The sequence below is a fragment of the Cavia porcellus genome, unplaced genomic scaffold, assembly GCF_034190915.1.
Source record: "Cavia porcellus strain 051 isolate PalLab524CR breed Dunkin Hartley unplaced genomic scaffold, mCavPor4.1 scaffold_38, whole genome shotgun sequence".
In the NCBI taxonomy this organism is placed as follows: Eukaryota; Metazoa; Chordata; class Mammalia; order Rodentia; family Caviidae; genus Cavia; species Cavia porcellus.
In genome coordinates this window covers 4,310,474-4,328,252 of record NW_026947521.1, presented here as the reverse complement: position 1 = coordinate 4,328,252, position 17,779 = coordinate 4,310,474, and the positions used below count along the sequence as shown (strand labels likewise).

The window sequence follows — 17,779 nt, the reverse complement described above, 5'->3', positions numbered from 1 at the left end:
ATGTCCAGGCTCTTTTTTCTCTTTTACAGTTGCCTGGGGGCAAGGGAGCCCCAACCCCCACAGCTGGGTTAGGAGAGATGATTCCTTCAGGGTTTCTGGTCCTTTGTCCTTAGTTAGCCTGCTCCCTGTCCTTTGGCTCCTTCCCTGTTTCCCACACCAAGTAGGACATGTCATTGGATGAACTGTTTGTTTTCTGATCCACTTTCTCCTGAGTCTTTTTACCCTCGCCTTGAGACTGGTGTTAGGATGCTCATTTTATGGCAGGGAATAGCTGAGGTTGGCTGGTTAGCCAGGGTTAGCAAATGTAAACCAGGACTAAGCCAGGGGTGGAACCTGAGTCACAAGGCTCCCAGGTTTGTGTACCAGGATGAGGCTACAATTTATAGCCGGAGATAAAGAAAAAAAGAAAAAAAAAAAAAAAAACCAACCTCCTGAATAAACAGGAGGAATGGAGCTATAACCCCAGCCATTTTATATTTTATTTGGAGAAAGAGTTTGGCTAAGTGATTAGATTACCCAGGCTGGATTCAGATTTGGGACCTTCCTGTTTCAGCCTCCCACAGTGCTGGGATTACAGGCATGCACCATCATCCCTGGCTAGTGTTTGTATTCTTTATAGTTATATGGGTAATATTTGAGTGCCACAACAGCTGAGAGTATGGATAACGGAGGTTTTTAAGGCAGTGCATAAACAGAACTGAGCTCTCCTGCATCTCAGACTCATGCTGGGATGGTTGTCTTATCGCAGGCTTATTGCTGAGGTCAGATCATTTTGCCTTGGGCCAGGTTCCCAGCAGTGGAGCAATGGTACAGATAGCAATCCAAGGCCTCGAAGCCTTGGGAGCTGGAGAAACACAGAACTTTCCAGAGGGCATAAACAAGGCCAAGCCTTGGGCAGGGGGGCCAGACTTTGTGATTCTGTGGCAAAAGCAGTGCTGTCTGAGGTGGGAGCAAGGGAGGGCAGCGTGGACCTGTATGGGTTCGTTTTTAAAAAATGTTTCTTAAATTACATCAATTAACGTTTCTTAGGGAAAAGCAGATGCAAGAATGAGGCAGTCTTTTTCTTTCTTTTTTCCTTTCTTCCCTTCCCTTCCCCTCTCCTTCTCTTCTTTCCTTCTCACCCACTCTTTTCTTTCCCTCTCTCTTTCTCCTTTGTTTCCATAGAAGTGCACTGCCTTGCAGTTCTAAGCTGAAAGTTAGGGGCTGGTGGCTCAGGCTGCCTTCCCTGTGGCCTCTCCCCTGGACTGTGAGATGCCAGCATGCCCTGCCTTCACATGGCCAACCCCGTGCAGTCAGGACTCTGCCAACTGTTCCTCGAGCCCCTCCCTTGCTGCATCAATACTGGGAGTCTGATGTCTTATTGCTGGTTTAGAGGTGAAGTGCTCTGTGGAACTCCTGGGGAGAGTGACCACTCCCCTAGTGACAGTCCTAGAAAGGACACACTGATCTGGGACACTCGCCAGCCCAGCCAGTGTGTCCCTGCTGGACACCCTCTGTAGAGTGACATGCATGTAGGCCAACCTCCCCAGCTTCCGTAGGCTGGTGAGAGGCCAGGGTTCCCGGGGGTAGTGACATAGGCAGGGCAGCGTGGGACAGGAGACCAGATGATCTGTGGGAGGCAGCAACCATCATGAGGCTGTCACTCCCAGGCGGCTTGGCAAAGGTACCGTCTGTGTCAGCACCTCCATCCACACCCAGAAAGGTCCCTCAGGACAGCCTTTAGAGTCCTCTCAGACCCACCCCCAGTCCTTCTCTTGTCTCCCAGGGAGAAACTCGGCAACATGGAGTCGGTTTATATCCTGGACCCTAAGGATGCAGCTCTGCTCTTTAAGTGTGAGGGGCCGTACCCGGAGCGCTTCCTCATCCCGCCCTGGGTGGCTTACCACCAGCACTACCAGAGGCCCCTCGGCGTCCTGCTCAAGTGAGTCCTGTGTCCCCAGGCTGGAGGGCCACGATGGGGAAGGGAAAAAGCTAGGGAGGATGGCAGTGGAGTCCCTATCATTCTCATGCTGCCACAGAATGGAGGAGTGTGAGGATGGTGACAGGAAATGTCAGGCTACAGATCTGCATGAAAAACTCAAGATCCTTCAAGGTTCCCAGTTATTGCTTTAGTCAGTGAGTCCTGTCTGATGGAGAGCCTGATGTGTGGTCATGTGTCAGGGGTGCTGTGACAAATAGGCCCTGGGCCCTGCCACCTCAAGTGCCACATGATCTAAAGGAGCTGTGAGGAAGCCAATGCAGGGATATAGGATGGATACATTGTCATTGTCATACATTTCCAATGAGATCCATTGGGTCATTGAAAACAGAAAAAGAGACACTGTCGAGTGTTAACCCGGCCAGGGAGCAACTGAAATGCTCACCACTGATGATCAGGTGGTGGAAAGAAATATGTATATTTTAAAATTACCCTTTGGGAACAACCCAGGTGTGATGGTGCACACCTATATTCCTACAACTCTGGGAGGCTGAGGCAGGAGGATGGCAAGTTTGAAGCCAGCATGAGCAACTTAGCAAGAAAGATCTTGTGATGAAATAAAAAATGAAAACTCGGGCCTATAGCTCAGTGTGAAGGCCCCAAATTTAGTCCTCAGTATTGCTAAAAAACAAACCAACCAACAAACCAACAAAATGTGTGCCATGATTAAGCAGTTCTGAATGAGTCCCTAAAGTCCCCCTGCCTCAGTGAGTCCTGGGGCACTTTGAGGGGTGCAGAGGAAGAGTGGCCCATTTTGTCTGTGGAGGAGAGAACAGGTGACCTCGGAGGGGCCCTTGGTGATAAGGATGAACAAGGGCTGGGACACAGCATGGACAGGTGAGTTTTAGGGTTGTTGCAGTGGGAGAGGAGGGCAGCCAGAGCTGTGTCCTTGAACTCTTTGTTCCTTGTCCCCTCAGCCCAGGGGAGAGCACAGGGAGCAGGCACGGAGTGGTGCCAGGTGCTTGGGCTCGGGCTAAGCCCTTCCAACCCTCTGGCACTAGCCAGGCTAGGTTCTGTGACCATGGGCCTGTGTGTTCTCAGGAAGTCGGAAGCCTGGAAGGCAGACCGCTTGGTCCTGAACCAGGAGATGATGACCCCGGAGTCGATACTCAACTTTGTGCCCTTGCTGGAGCCGGTGTCCCAGGACTTTGTCAGCCTCTTACACAGGCGCATCCAGCAGCAGAACTCCGGGAAGTTCTCCGGGGACATCAGTGATGACCTGTTCCGCTTTGCCTTTGAGTGTAAGTGTCTTGCACCAGACGTCCCCCATATCTGCACACATCATGGGGGTTATCCTCAAGGCATGGGTCCCCTTTACCATCATTCCTCAAAAGTCAGAGGCTGGCTTAACTCTTCATTCTGCAAGTCTCCCTCCCCTGAGAAACAGACCTCAGAAGTCTGAGGAGACAGAGGAGGGTTGGGTGGTTAATTGGAGCTGGCTGTTAAAGGATGTATAGGAGTCATCTGAGCAAGATGAAAAGGTCAGGCAGCTTGGGTAGGGGGAGCAACACTTGCATATGGCTTGATGGATATGATGTGGTCACTGTAGGAGGTTTGGGGTGGTCTGGGATTGCTATAAAACCAGCATTCAAATTTCTCACCTAGTAGGCGAAAAAACCTTGAGGTTATTGTGGCCTCTTAGGCGTAGCCAGACTGTAATAGGAAATACAGTCTGTCTTGAAGGCAGGGCGGGCAGGGCAGCAGCTCCAGCCCTCTCCCCATTTCATGGTCTCCTGTGTGCCCTGTGGGGGTGCTGAGTGGTGGCCAGAAGAGCAGCTTTCTGCTGTCTCATAGGCCTCACTCTTTGCATCTCAGTTTCTTCCTTAGAGGCAGATGGCCTTATGGAGAGCACGGTGTGGTGGCGAGGGGTACAGAAATCCTGGGGCACAGGGGTTGGAAGGGGCTGCTCAGTGTCAGTGCCCCCACCCCTGCAGCCATCACCAATGTCATTTTTGGGAAGCGGATGGGGATGCTAGAGGAAGTGGTGGACGCCGAGGCCCAGCGGTTCATCAATGCCATCTACCAGATGTTCCACACCAGTGTGCCCATGGTCAACCTGCCCCCAGGGCTCTTCCGGCTCTTCAGGACTAAGACCTGGAGGGACCATGCGGCTGCGTGGGATGTGATTTTTGATAAAGGTAAAGGGCAAGACCCTTGGGTGGCAGAGACTGGGGAGGGTCGGGTGGAGAAGGGTGGCTGGGAGGTACAGAGTCAGTGTCCGCCTTGCTCCTTATACCCATGTGACCTTGGGCAAGTGGCTGTCTGTCTGCTCTTGTTCGTTTCTCTGGAAAACAGGGCTGCTATTACATGCACCACATGGTTGTGGGTCAAGAATTACACCACATAAAGGACTTGGGACAGATAAAGCGCCTATAGAGTGCCCCCTGTCCCTGAGACAGTCACCGCAAGGCCTCAAGCTCACATCCTTGGTCTCCCCCCACAGCCGACATGTACATTAAGAAATTTTACCAAAATCTGAGACAGAAGCAGGACTCTCAGAACAAGTACCCCGGCATCCTCTGCAGCTTGCTAGCCAGCAACAAACTGCCCTATGAGAACATTCAGGCCAATGTCATCGAGCTGCTGGCAGGTGGTGTGGACACGGTGAGTGGCGGTGGGCACATGTCAGGCCTCCCTACGCCCACGTGTGTTGTCAGAAGCCCTGATATTGAAGGGGGTCGTGCCCAGGTGGGTTCTGCTTTCTCTGCCTGGACATCATTCTAGGAGGGTGAGGTCAGAGGGTACTCACAGGGCCACATTACAGAGCAGTCAGCCAGCTTTTTTAGTGCTGGCACAAAGGAAGTGACTGGGGTGCCCTTTCTCTGGTACCCATGTGGGGCCATGGCTCACATCATTAGATTCTAGACTGTTTATATTACATAGGTCTGGCGTGGCACCCTCCTGGTTACCATGCTGCTCATGGTAACCTAGCATGGGAAAGGGCAAAATGCAACACTCAGAATTCATCTCTCTCCTGCATGTGTATTGCTTCTGTACACATACAGTTGAAAAATCCTTAAATTGGAACGTCCTAACCTGAGGGCTTTTATGCTAGGCAGTGAGGTCCTGGTTCCTCATGGAGTCTTTTTTTGTTTTTGTTTTGAGAAAAAAAGCAAAACAGAAAAAAAAATTCAAAATACCAAAAAAAATCACTAGCTAATAAATTACATTTGGGGTGGGTACCAAGGATTGAACTCACAACCTCACACTTGCCAGGCAGGCACTTATGACACTGAGCTAAATCCCCAGCCCCAATAAATTACATATTATCTTAGAAGTAGTTCAAGTTACACAATCAAAGCATAAAAAATGGACAATCAAAAAACAACAGTACAAACTATTGTTTGATGACCAACAAACACTTAGTAATATGGTTTTCTATCTTGCACACTTGATCATACATACAGTTATACACTTCAGAGCACTTTCCCTTTCATTATGACAATATCTATTACACATTTTAGATCCTGTTACTCTTTCAGTTTATTATTTTTACAATAGACATACAATGTAATATTTACAAATATGAGTGTGATTTATTTCACTTATGAGGATAGCCTCAAGTTGCGTCCATTTACCTATAAAAGCCTCAAAATCATCCTTTTTGTAGCTGAGTAATATTCTGTTGTATAAAATGGAGTCTTTTTTTTTTTTGAAAAAATTTTTTGTTGTTCTTTGAGACAGACTCTTGCTATGTAGTTGAGGCTGGCCTTGAACTATGTATCCTAGGCTGACCTCAAACTCACCGTGATCCTCCTGCCCCAGCCTCCTGAATGCTGGGATTACAGGGGTGTCTTTAAGGTGGGCCTGCATGTGGAGCCCAGATGTGGGAGGTGGTGGACAGTATGGCTTCTCAGATCCAGGGAGATAGAGACAGGCATACAGGGTCCCAGAAGCATTTGGGTCTGTCTTTGGGGTCCTTTTGTCATTTCCTCACCTCTCCTTTGGACCTTGAAGTCCAGAGGCTTCCACTGCAGGGCCTCCCTCCTGCTGTCCACACAGTATCCAGAGACTTCTCTGCATGTGGCAATAGTGATGAAATTTGACCTTTTCTTTTTCTTGGTACTGAGAATTGAACTCATGACCTTGTGCTTGCCAGGAGGGTGTTTTTGCCGCTGAGCTATATCCCCAGCCCTGAACTCAGGACATTTGCACTGAGCTATATACCTAGCCCCTTTTTAAAGGTTTTTTTTTGGGTATTTCTGAGTCAGGGTTTCACTATGCAGTTCAGGCTGGACTTGAAGTTTTTTTGTAGTCCTGGCTGGCCTCAGACTTGCAGCAACTTTCTTGCCTCAGCCTCCCAAGTGCTCTGGGATTACAGGGGCCATATTTGACTTTTTTTTTTGTGGTAAAGGCTTTATTTATTTATTTAGTGTTTGGTACTGGGAATTGAATTGCACTTGTCAGGCAAGCATTTATTCCATGGAGCTGTATCCCTAGTAAATGTTTTAATAAGTGACCCAGGTTGGGCTCAGACTTATGATCCTCCTGCCTCAGTCTCCAAAAGTGCTGAGATCCTAGCACATGTGGATATGACCTCCATTTCTCTATTGGGTTTTTTTCTTCTGAGACAGGGTCTTGTTATCTATAGTTATCTATAGTTTGACGGCCTCAAACTCAAGACAATCCTCCTGACTCAGCCTCCCAAAGGAGGGGATTATAGGCATATGCCACCATACCTAGTCTGCAACCTCCCCTCTTGACTTCTGGAACTCCTTGGTCCTGGTTTCCTTCTTTAAACTTTCCATGCTAATGTGATTTAATCATTAAGCATTTACGGATTACTAGCTAGGATGAGAGCACTGGGACCCTCAGGTGTCCCCAGACAGCTTAGAGAAGATATATGAGAGTCTCCTGTGGCTGCTGCAGCAGGACAGCCCAGGTAATGGCTTTGGCAAAGCTGAGATTCTTTTACACCTGTGACCTCTTTAAGATTCTTGTCTCAAATGCAGTCACGTTCTGAGGGATAGGCAGGTCAGTGCATAGCAGATGGCTGTGATGCGAACAGCAGGGCTGCAATGACAGAGCAGGCCCTGGTTACATGCTCAGGCAGGACAGGAAGGAGTTGATCTTCTGTTTTGAAGGCCTTGGGCATGGTGGTGGTGGGGGTAGGAGCCACCTGTCAGGACCAGGGAGGGGCCTGGTGTTAACCTCAGCAACTTAGTGAGATCTGGTCTCCGAATTAAACAATCCAAAAGGGCTGGGGGATGGGGCTCAGTATGAAGACCCTGGGTTCAGTCCTGCTGTGCTGCATGCATGCCTTGGGGTATTTAGCCAAGGTATTTTGCTTTGAAGGAGTTAGTCCCTGTTGCTGTTGGAGCCTCTGTGAATATTAGGGGTATAGTTCATTGCCAACTATGCAGAGGAGCTCCCCAAAAAGTGCTCCCCGCACCCAAGGGGCCTCACTAGGAAGCAACATTTATTTAACGCACTACCTGGCCGGCAGCATCTTAAGCTGCTTTTCACGTGTGCAGCCTCATTTACTGTTTGCCAAGGACAAGGTGAGATAAGTCATGAACATCCTCTTTTCTTTTAGATAAGGGGTCACAGACAGGTTAAATAGCTTGGCCAAAGTCACACAGCTAGTAACTTAATTACCTTATCAAATGAGTCCCTTCCTAGCACCTACCCAGTGGCAGACTTGGGAGGTACTGAGATAAACACCTGCATGCAGTTGGCGTTTTGAAGAAGTACACAATGGCTTCCTGTGTGCGGAGGAAATTGCAGGAAGCGGGGCTAGTGTGGGGAAGTGTGGGCCTTGGGAGCTGTGTGCAGCCCTGAGTGACCAGAGACCAGGTAGATGCTGATAGAGGGGTGACCAGCAGAGCCACAGGCAGGTACCAGGGAGGGGTTCAGACCTTTGTATGGCATCTGGAGGCACTGGGGAGCCAGGCAACAATTCACAGCTGAGAACGGAAGTTGTGCGGCTGTCTTTCATTGTCACCTCTCCTGGGAGGATGGAAGGGTATCCAAGCCTCCTAAGAAGGATAATGTGCTGAACATTTGTTTTTCAACCTCAGGAGGGGGATGTTCCCAGCTGGGAAACCTCCCTGTCACCATGGAAGAATCTGGGAGTGTGGGATTTGAGGGCCACTGGTCACAAGCCCCGTGTCATGATGTCATATTGACCTTGGCTGGTCTGTCTCTGGAAATCCCACATGCTAGTTGCAGTCCAGACAGATATCCCATCTGCTGTCTGGCTTTGGGACCTGTGACCACCACTCTAAGTCTGGCTGGGAGTGGGTGCTTGTTTGAAAGAGTTCAGGAGAAGGGGCAGCAGTGGGAGAAGTGACACTTCCAGAGGCAGGATTGGCTCCTGATGGTATAGGGAGTCCTTTGGAAGAAGGCGCTGCCAGGTGCTGATGCTCTATAGCTGGAAGGCAGATGGGTGCTGGTGACAGGAAGGCTGGGGACAGGGACAGGGACAGTGAGATCACCTTTCTTGGATGTATGCTTCTGCACATGATGTCTTAGAGATGGAGGTGAAGGTTGCGGAGGGATAAGTTCTTGGAGGGGAGAATTCAGCATGGGCCGGGGATCTCAAGTGAGGGTCCTGCCTGTCTCTGTGTTCCTTCCTCCTTTCCTCCCTGCCAGACATCCATGACCCTGCAGTGGAACTTGTATGAGTTGGCGCACAACCTCAAGGTGCAGAGCATGCTTCGGGCTGAGGTGCAGGCCGCCCGGCGTCAGGCCCAGGGGGACATGACCAAGATGCTGCAGCTGGTGCCTCTGCTCAAGGCTAGCATTAAGGAGACTCTGAGGTGAGCCCATCTCACCCCACCCCATAGTGCCTCCTGCCTGTTCACCCTGGTTGGGGTTGAGGGAGGGGTCCAAGGAAGGGCTGTCGGATATCAATCCAGGGTGTAGAGGAGTCTGCAGAGACTCTGGGAAGCCAGGGAGGAAATAGCCTGGCCTCCTCAGTTCCCGGGGTGGGGAGGGGCTGCAGCTGGGGCCTTGCTGGGGACAGGACAGGATGGAGAGTCTGGCCTGTGTCCCAGCCTTGGGGCCATGCATTTCCGAGTGTTCTCTTCCCCCAGGCTGCACCCCATCTCCATAACCTTGCAGAGATATATTTCGTGTGACTTGGTTCTCCGTGATTACTTGATTCCTGCCAAGGTAGGAGCAGGTTAGAGTTTCGGGTTCTGCCAATCAGACAGGGGCAGCAGGGGGCAGATGAAGAAGGCTGAAGTGGTGACAGATGGTGGCCATGGGCTCTGTCCTGCTTTCTTTTGGGCCCTAGGGGCTCTTAGTGGCCGTGGTCGGAGTTTGAAGAAGGGCAGGGGTAGTGGCACTGCCAAGTTGCTGATGCTCAAGAGTTTGGAAGTAGATCTCCCCATCTGCCTGGACCCTCATGGGCTCAGGATGGGTGGGAGGACCACTTGTTATCCAGTATTGTGTTTTCAGCCACCCTCATTTCCGGGGAGGGTAGGACCTGATTTGAGGTCACACAGTGGGCAGAATGTCCATGTCTGTATCTGGGTACCTGGGTACCTGGGCAGCTGGCTGAGGGTCAGGGCTGGGAGTGGGAGCACAGGAGCCTGGGAAAGCTGGGTGTCCTGCTCAGGCCTCTGGCCACCTTGTCCCCAGACACTGGTGCAGGTGGCCAACTATGCCATGGGCCGGGAACCCAGCTACTTCTCCAACCCCATCACTTTCAACCCAAGCCGATGGTTGGACAAGGACAAAAACCTCACCCACTTCCGGTACCTGGGCTTCGGCTGGGGGGTGCGGCAGTGTCTGGGCCGGCGGATTGCAGAGCTGGAAATGACCATCTTCCTCATCTATGTGAGTGGGGTTTGGGGACACTTGGGTACACTAGGTACCCTGTGCCTTGTGAAGTCACCAACCTGTCTCTGTCTTAGTTCCCAGTTACTTTCTCCTGGGCTGACCCACGTGTCACTCACTAGCGTCCCCAGGGCCATCATGATATAGGGTGGGGTGAGGTAGGGGGAGCGGTGGGGGAGGGTGTTGTAGCCCAGTTAAGGTCAAGGCCTAAACCCAGGGAACAGGATACCCATGGTGTATTTAAATGAGGAGTTGAGGCTACAGCCCTTGGGCTCCCCAAGGAGGTGGATGGGAAGAGGGTGACCCTGGCCTGGGGAGACAGCCCTCCACCCCTTCCCAAACTCATCCCCTTCTTCAGGTGCTGGAGAACTTCAGGATTCAGTTGAAGCAGTTCAAAGATGTGGGCACCAAGTTCAACCTCATCCTCGTGCCTGAGCAGCCCATCTACTTCACTTTCCTGCCCTTCAAAGAGGACACGGCCCAGGTGTGATCACAGGTGGTGTCCCTGACCTCTACCAACCAGGCTGAAATTGTGTGGGTAGATGGCTGAGTGGGTGCCACTGGGCCTTGCACCTGTGGTGCTGTGTCCCCACTCCTTCAGGGCAGGTGGTTTGGCTCAGTGGCCACCTGGGCCAGCTCAGAGCCGTCTTTCTGTCACCTCTGGCCCACTCTTCTCCATCTCCTGCCCTGGAGTGGGAAGACAATAAATGGCTGAACTATGGGAGTGTTTTTCTTTCCAATGGATCCTATGGTGCAGATTGGGACATGCAGGAGGGACTATGATGTGACCACCCACTCACAGCAGCTGGGAGGAGGCTGAGAGGAGAGGGTTAGTGCCTTTGTGCAGGCCAGGCATCAATGACAGAGGAGGAGGCAGGTCTTATCTGAGGATAGGGAGGCTTAGGCCAGTCCTGCCCTCTTGGATGAGACCCCCATGGGAGTCCCCTGCGGGGTTGGAAGGAGCTGGTGTGAGCAGCTTGGTCCCAGGACAGGAGCCAGCATGCTTCCTCCATCCCCTGACCCCGCTCTGGGTTTGCCTGTGCTTCCTGCCTGGCTCCGGGAAGATAAGTCCCTTGTCAAGCTCTGGGTGGTAGGCAGGGAACTGGAACAGTTTCTGGTGCATTTGGACTATGACTGTACCTGTCCAGGGCCCTTAAGTCTCTCTGAGTTTCTGAACTCTGGCCCAGAGCAGATAACAGCTCCTTGCTGGCCCTTGGTCCTCCAGATCTGAGTGCTGCCAGCAGGCAGGGGACTTGTCCAGCCAGGGACAGTGGCCCAACCTGCCTGGCCGCTTCTACCAAAGTTCTGCAAGGTTCAGGTCATCTCTCACAGCCTTTTACTTTCCCTACCATGCAGGGATACAAGATAACTTGTGTCTCTGAGCCAGTTTCTTCATCTGTCCCACACAGAGCTGGGCGTCTTTTTCTTTCCAGCACTGACATTTCTGAGCCAGAGATGACTCAGAGCCAAAGAAGAGAAAGGAAGCAGGATGGAGAGAAAAAGACAAGAGGAAGGGGCCTCCCTTCCTGATCCTCCTTCTCACCAACCTCCTGGTCCACTGTAGTCTTTGCTTTAGCTCTGGTTCAGGCAGGAGGTGGTAAGGCTGTGGCCAAGGGCTGGGGACCCGATGGGATCTGGCAGGAGGCAGCAGAGTCTGGGGCTCAGCTTCAGCATTTAATAAAGTCATCTTTAGGGGCTGGGGTGATGCTGCCCGGTGCACAGGGAAGGAGGAGGCCTGTGCAGGGCTCAGGTCTGCTGGGAGCTGGAGGGCTCCAGCTGGGTGTCTGAAGGCTGTTTGGGCTTGGGGTCTGAGTTGGGCAGCAAGACTTCCTGCTTTGAGGGCTGTTTGAGGTTGTTGGCATGGTTCGTCAAGGTATTCTGTGGGAGGCAAAGTGGGCATGTGAGTACACTCCCATTCCTGAACTTCCAATCACACTTCTGGAAGATTCCTCAACTCATCTGATCACAAAAGATGAAACCTAATTTCTCCAAGAGTCCATGGGCCCGGAAGGGCTTGCAGATGGTCTCTGGTGTCCTTGTCAGTCCCTGTGTCCTTGAAAGGCCCTTTCCAGGAATTTGCATCCTTAGCCATGAGTAAAATATTGAGGGCCAAGAGCAGAAGTCAGGCCTTTGGGTTGGTGTGAAGGCCCTGTTTGCTCCTGGGAAGCTGCCAAGATGGTGCTCACATCAGCTGTGTGGGGGCAAAATGGTGGGGGGTAAGAGAAGATTCTTGGGCATAATGAGTGTGGTGAGTGGAGGCTACCATTATGCTGTCCATGGGCACAGCCAGTCCTAGAATACAGGTAGTGACAGACAGAACATTCTAGAAGTGCCTGTGTCGGCCTCCCCTCATCCACAGTCATCTCTTTGTGGAGTCTCACAAGCACCTGTGCGGGGGGAGGGGTTCCTGTTCTCCCAGATGGCTGGGGAAACCGAGACCAAGTGACAGCTTCTGTTGGCAGCAGAGCAGGAACTGAGCTCAGGACTTCGGATCCCAGCCCACAGGTTGACCCTGTAAATTTCTCTCAAGTCTAGTGACTTAGAGATGGGGTCCCAGCCCTAACACCTAAACTCTAGTTATGGGGTTACTCATGGGTTGGTCAGTGATGAGATTTGGGGAGCGCCCAAAACCATGTTCTTGCTCCTGCAGCCGTGTGGCCAAGTTCTGCTTCTCTTGGCCCCATCGTCGGGCTGAGTCCTCCAACTGCAGACATGGACAGGGGCAGTGGAAGACCCATGTGCCTGGAGCCCATTAGGATCTGGGCCTGCTTGCTGGGCAGTATGCAAAGCTCCTGGCAGCATGGGCCTCAGACCTTCCCAAGGGACCTCGGGGGTGGCAGGGGAAAGGGTGACAAAAAGGACAGACATGGAGGACCTTCTCTGCATCATGACAACAGTCTGGTCACACACTGACCTCTGGTCCTAGCTTTACACTGAGCCCTGACTTTGGTCACAGACAGAGCAGTGGGCCTGGGCCCAGCTTGGCTAACCCCTGCATTTTACCCACCTGGCTTTTATACGGCTCTGCGCCTGCTCCATCTTGGCCATGAGGTTAAACTTGTCTGTAGTACTGGCCAGGAGATCCTGTGGGTAGAGCAGAAGTTCGTATTTGGCCCCAGTTGAGGCAGTGAGCCCAGGAACTCTTGAAGACTCGAGGTCCTGGAGAAGAGACCAGCCAGGTCTGAATCCAGTCAGCTCTGGGGGGCAGTGCCTCCCTCTGAAGTTCTTGGGCTGAGCGCCCTTTACAGCTATTTCCCTGCAGATTTGGGGCAGCACACTGTTTTAATGTACAAGGCCCCAAAAAGCTCCCAGTAGTGCTCAAGAGGGAGTCGGGCAGGGAGCCTTGTGCAGAGTGAAGAGTCCGGGAAGCCAGGGTCCCATCTTCATGTTCACCCTGAATGTCCACCATCGGGGGCTTCCAAAAGGAGCCCATCTCCTACAAGTCCTGTCCCATGTGCCCTACCCCACCAGCTCTGATTCCAAGCAGCTTGTCTTTAGATGTGTCCAGCAGTGGGCGCCGGAGCAGCCTGGATAGAGGAGGGGCTTGGGACACCCAGCTGTGCGGACAGGGTCTCTGTCTGCTTGTGGTGGCCTGGGCCATCTGTCTTTTGCATCCTCTCTGCCAAGTCTCCACCTGCTCCCAACTCTCTGGGGTCCACCTGGGTTGGGGAAAAGGGCTCTCCAGGGCTGCACCGATCCCAGGAAATGCTCTTAAAAGGGGTCTGACTGGGAGCCAGGAGCCAGGGGTTAGGGGTCAAGGGTCAGTCAGGGGCTTGCTTTCTCCCAGGCTAATAGGTGAGAGTCAAGGTGACATTCAGATGCATGCATTCCCAGGAGCTTTGGGCACATTGGCAAATCTGGGACACCCAGCTCCAAGCCTAGGTCTTTAGCTTCAATTGTGCTGTGGGTGAGTTTGGACAACTGGTGACTGGTACAGGTGGGATCAGGCCAAAGCATGGTGGTGGCTCTTACTGGCAGGGCCTGCTGCTGCAGAATGATAGGGGCTGGCTGTTGGTGGTTCTTTTCTAGCTCGGCCCATAGCCTTGAATTTTCTGCCAGTAGCACCGAGTAAAGGTCGACAGGCAAGGTTTCTCCTGTGGAAGCCAGTGGAAGGCCAGGGGCTGAGGGCTTGGGGAAAGCTGTGAACATGACCACAGACATGTGTGAGATGGGCCTTTCTGCCTCCATGTCCCTGCCTGATCAGTCCCAGCATTTTGCTCCTTGCTGTTCTTCTGTTCCCAAGCCATCGATGGCTCCCTACTGCAGTGGCACCAGGCCCACATTCCTAGGGCTGTCCTCCTGGCTGTTGGGAATTGGACTGCAGCATTTTACTCTCCTTTTCCCCAAGCATCTGCCATATGTGTATTTCAGGTTGTCCTCTCCCTCTTGACTGCCTCTCTCTGCTCCTAGCATTCTTGTTTCTCTCTCTGGGCCTTTGCCTGATTACATGCAGCTTTACCCAAGTTCCCGGGGACCTAATGGTCTCTGAAGGCAGGACAGGATTTCATTATTGTCTAATGGCTTTAGATCACCCAGGACTCCTGGCAGAGAGGTCTGAGCCTGGAGCCAAGACACAGAAGATGTCCCCTGCTTTGAGGTTCTTTCCCACTCTTTTCTGCCTATCCAAACTGCCTTGTGATGGGCAGTTCTAGGTGGCTGTGGTTCACCCAAAAGAGGACAACATTGGCTGGTTTGCTTTGCAAACAAAATCTTTGAAAATATGGGAAGACAGAAAAATAATTCAAAGGATTTGGTTAAGGAGTAGGGAATGCTACCCAAGGTTGCTCTCTGTGGGCCCCTGTGTCCCTGCTGTGTTCCCAGTGTGGCTCACACTAGTGTTTTCCTAGGGCCACTCTGGGATGAGGGAGCTCAGGGCCTTGGGGTGGTGTGGGCAGCACGACCCTTGCATCCCAACCCACAGATGTGACTAAGTAGGTTTTCCTGAAGCCGAGGCTCTGGAAGACTGGGCCTCCCTGGAGAGCTGGGCAAGGCCTGAGGAGTGGATCCCCCTCCTGTCCAGAGTAGATCTCGAACCCACCTGCATGCGGCTTTCCCAGCCGCCTGCTGGGGGGCGCGGTGCTCCTTTCTCTCCTGCAGCAGCTGGTCCTCCAGCACCTGCTCCATCTTTTCTAGCACCTTTGGGGTGGAGCATGAGGTGAGGCTGGGGGCACTACACTTTCCCATGTGCAGCCCCTGCCTAGGCGAGCCTGGCACCTGCCTTCTCATGGTGCCGTGCGGGGTCCTCCAGCGCCTTCATCTTCTGCAGCAGGACCTGGAACCGTCTCAGGGCAGCCTTTGGCTGCTGTGCCTGATACTGTTCCAGCCACTTCGTTTCTCGCTCATTCTTCTGCAAGGAGCAGAACGGAGTGGTGGGCAGGGAATGGGTGCCTGAGGGAAAGGATCTGCCACTGCCATCCCTCAAGGCTTCTCCCAGCCCTGCCCACCCCTCCTTCGCCACTCCCGCTTACCCGAATTAGCTCGTTCTTCATGCGCTGCATCCTCAGTTTCAGCACGCGCACACTAATCAGCCGCTGCAGCTTCTGTCTCATGGACATTGCTGGGGTAGGCAGGGAGTCGGCTCATGGTGGGCTCTCTAGCTCCCCTCATCAGAGGAAAGGGGAGCAGGTACCTCCCCAGCCCTGGGCTGGAGATAGGCTAGGCACTCCTTTCCTGTCTGAGAAGACACAGCTGGGTGGGGACCATGTCAGTGTCTGTGGGTGGACGGCGTGTTTGTGGTCTCCTGCCAGCCTGAATCCAGCTGCATGCACATCCGAGGGAAGTTCCCCACCCACCTCCCTGTCTTCAACACAGACCCCAAGGGGTGTCTAGATGTCTATGGTGGCCTGTGCTTTCTCACCCAGATCCTGGGGTCCAGTGAACCTGCTTCCTTTTAGCTCCTGCTCGACCAGGAGGTGCCTTAGTATCTGGTTCTCCTCCTCCAAGAGGCTGATCTGTTCCCGTGGTGACATCCTCTGCATGGCCCGCCAGTAGTTGTTCATTTCCTGGTGGGTGGTGGGTGGGCAGAGCCAGAGCTGATCCCTGGGCCCTTGGGAGCCCCCTTCTTATACCTGTACCCATGTTTGGGAGGCAGTGGTTCGTTTTCCAGGCTAAGTAGCAGCATGAGCCCTACACAGTGTCCCTAGGTCCCAGCAATTTGCTGGGGGGGGGGGTTGACTTGGTTCCCATCCTCTCAGCTGCATTAGGGCAGCTGCATAAATTGCTCTCCTGGCAGCCACGAGGGTTTTGCTGATGGCGGCTCAGAGGGAAACCAAGGGCATGGACCTCAGAGCAAAGGGTATGAGTAAGTAAACTGAAAGGATCAGGGCCACCAGAGCTTGTTAAGTCACAGCCAGTCTCTGCCATCTCCCACTTTCTTTCCCTCCTTCCAGTCACTAAGCCCAGGGGACAAACTCTTAGAAATCCCATTCATTGCATTTAGGAGCTGACCCTGGCATCAGCCTAGTAGTCAGGAAGGGACAGAGAGAAGTCAAGGAGACTCGGGGTCAAGGTCAGATGTTGGTTGCAGGATGGGGGCCAGGACGTAGGAAACAGAGTCAGTCCCTAGGTTAGGACCAGCAATACCAGCATTCTCTGAGCGTTTACTATGGTCCAGGCCTCCTCCTGAGTGTTTTACGTTCCACCTCCCATTCAGTCTTCACAACAAACCTATGAGGGTAGATGCTGCAATCACCCCATTGTGACAGATGAAGAAACCTCAGAGAAAGGCTTAGAGAGGCCAGTAACCTGCTCAGTGACCAAACCAGTGGCAGCAGGCCTGAGTCCCGAAACTAGGCCGTCTGGTGCTCAAGTGTTCTTACCTATTGTGCAATCCTGCCTGATGTCCACACACATAGACACCTCACAGGGTGCCAAGAAGTGACCAAAGCAGGCTACAAGAAGCCATAAATGTTCAAGTGGAGAAGTCAGGGCTGGGTGGGGAATGGTGTGAGCAGGGACAGACTTGCTTGGCGAGCTTGGTAACCTATGGACTCCCTGAGGCTGACGAAGTAGAGTGGGGACTCACTCCCAAGATCCTAGGGAGTAGAGCTCTGCCCCCAACCCCCACTTGGGCCTCATGCTGTCTGGGGAGGTGGTCTGGATAGCCAGTCACTGCCTCCCACCTGCTGCATGCAGGCCACTGGCTTCTAGGGAAGGAGCCTGAGACAGCAGGGACCCATCAGCCACCACTTGTCACCTGTCACTGACTACCCCTCAGGCTGGACTCCCTCTAGCTGGTGATGCCAGTGTTGGGCCTATGTCAGCAGCTCTGGCCCAGGCCAAGGTCCAGGTCTTGGATTTTCCCAATTTGCCCATCTGGCGTCCTCAGACAGCACACTGGCTGAAATGCTCAGCTCAGAGACCACACAAAAGACTACAGTGAGGACAGGCTGTGTGGGCTCAGGACTTGGGCTCCTCAGAGTCCTCCTGGTGGGGACACCCATGCTTTGAAGTGGTATGTGGAGCCTCTGCTTGGGCAGTGCTAACTCAGAGGCACTGTTTGATCCCTTCCCATTTTCTCTCCTCCTCACCCTTGCTCCCTGCTCTGCTGTGCTCTGGGACTTGATTTATGGACTCTGGAAGCCAGGCAGGCTCACTGGAGAAAGCCCAAGGTGCTGCTGCAAAGGAAATTTGCCCCTTTTTTTGCAGCCTAGTACAGCCTCTCATGGTGTCTGCTTGGGACAATGACCTACACGTGCGCATACACAGTCAGGAAATCGTGTTCAAGAGTGCTCACCGCAGCACAGCTTGGTCTTCTGTTAGTGCACACTTGGCGTCTGCTCAAGTCACAAAGAATGACCTGGAATTAATCATCAGGACACAGGGACACCCACCCCGCCTTGTGAAATGAAGAGGGTACGGAGAAATGAAGAGGCTCTCCCCATAACCGGTGGGGACATGAAAACCTGAGGGGTCCCAGGATGGGGTTACTAGCTGGACAGCCATCCTATGGGTCTGACTCACACAGAGGCTGTAAGACCCCACTGTTACCAAACTCCATTATCCTCCTCCTCTTCC

At 52.8% G+C, this 17,779-nt stretch overlaps 2 protein-coding genes across 4 annotated transcripts in view; one reads left to right on the top strand and one right to left on the bottom strand.

Annotated features, from left to right (window-relative positions):
• Nucleotides 1–10,484, top strand: part of LOC100716515 (cholesterol side-chain cleavage enzyme, mitochondrial) — a 42,546-nt gene extending 32,062 nt beyond the window's left edge. For both annotated transcript variants that reach the window (XM_063243599.1, XM_013145631.3), the window contains exons 2-9: nt 1,766–1,921; nt 3,020–3,219; nt 3,913–4,116; nt 4,422–4,582; nt 8,573–8,739; nt 9,016–9,094; nt 9,566–9,763; nt 10,122–10,484. In XM_063243599.1, coding sequence (XP_063099669.1) covers nt 1,766–1,921; nt 3,020–3,219; nt 3,913–4,116; nt 4,422–4,582; nt 8,573–8,739; nt 9,016–9,094; nt 9,566–9,763; nt 10,122–10,253 — 1,297 coding nt within the window. In that variant the 3' untranslated portion in view covers nt 10,254–10,484. The remainder of the gene's footprint in view (nt 1–1,765; nt 1,922–3,019; nt 3,220–3,912; nt 4,117–4,421; nt 4,583–8,572; nt 8,740–9,015; nt 9,095–9,565; nt 9,764–10,121) is intronic.
• A 934-nt stretch (nt 10,485–11,418) lies between these two features.
• Nucleotides 11,419–16,532, bottom strand: LOC100716792 (coiled-coil domain-containing protein 33-like). 2 transcript variants are annotated; one of them, XM_063243600.1, is made up of 6 exons: nt 15,621–16,532; nt 15,232–15,320; nt 14,982–15,110; nt 14,802–14,899; nt 12,771–12,922; nt 11,419–11,641 (listed from the first exon to the last, which is right to left on the bottom strand). In XM_063243600.1, exons 1-5 carry the CDS (start codon nt 15,760–15,762, stop codon nt 12,778–12,780), a joined length of 603 nt encoding a protein of 200 aa, XP_063099670.1. In that variant the 5' UTR covers nt 15,763–16,532; the 3' UTR covers nt 11,419–11,641; nt 12,771–12,777. The 2 variants fall into 2 exon arrangements, with proteins under 2 accessions (XP_063099670.1, XP_063099671.1); XM_063243601.1 differs by having other exon boundaries at nt 12,771–12,847; nt 15,621–16,522.
• Between the last annotated feature and the right edge of the window lie 1,247 nt (nt 16,533–17,779).

What these genes read in the sequence shown, in the direction of transcription:
- LOC100716792 (XM_063243600.1), bottom strand. Translation starts at nt 15,762, where the DNA reads ATGAACAACTACTGGCGGGCCATGCAGAGGATGTCACCACGGGAACAG. An exon ending in CACTGGACCCCAGGATCTGG is followed by an intron (nt 15,321 to 15,620) that starts GTGAGAAAGCAC and finishes TGCCTACCCCAG; the next exon opens with CAATGTCCATGAGACAGAAG. An exon ending in CCGCACGGCACCATGAGAAG is followed by an intron (nt 14,900 to 14,981) that starts GCAGGTGCCAGG and finishes TCCACCCCAAAG; the next exon opens with GTGCTAGAAAAGATGGAGCA.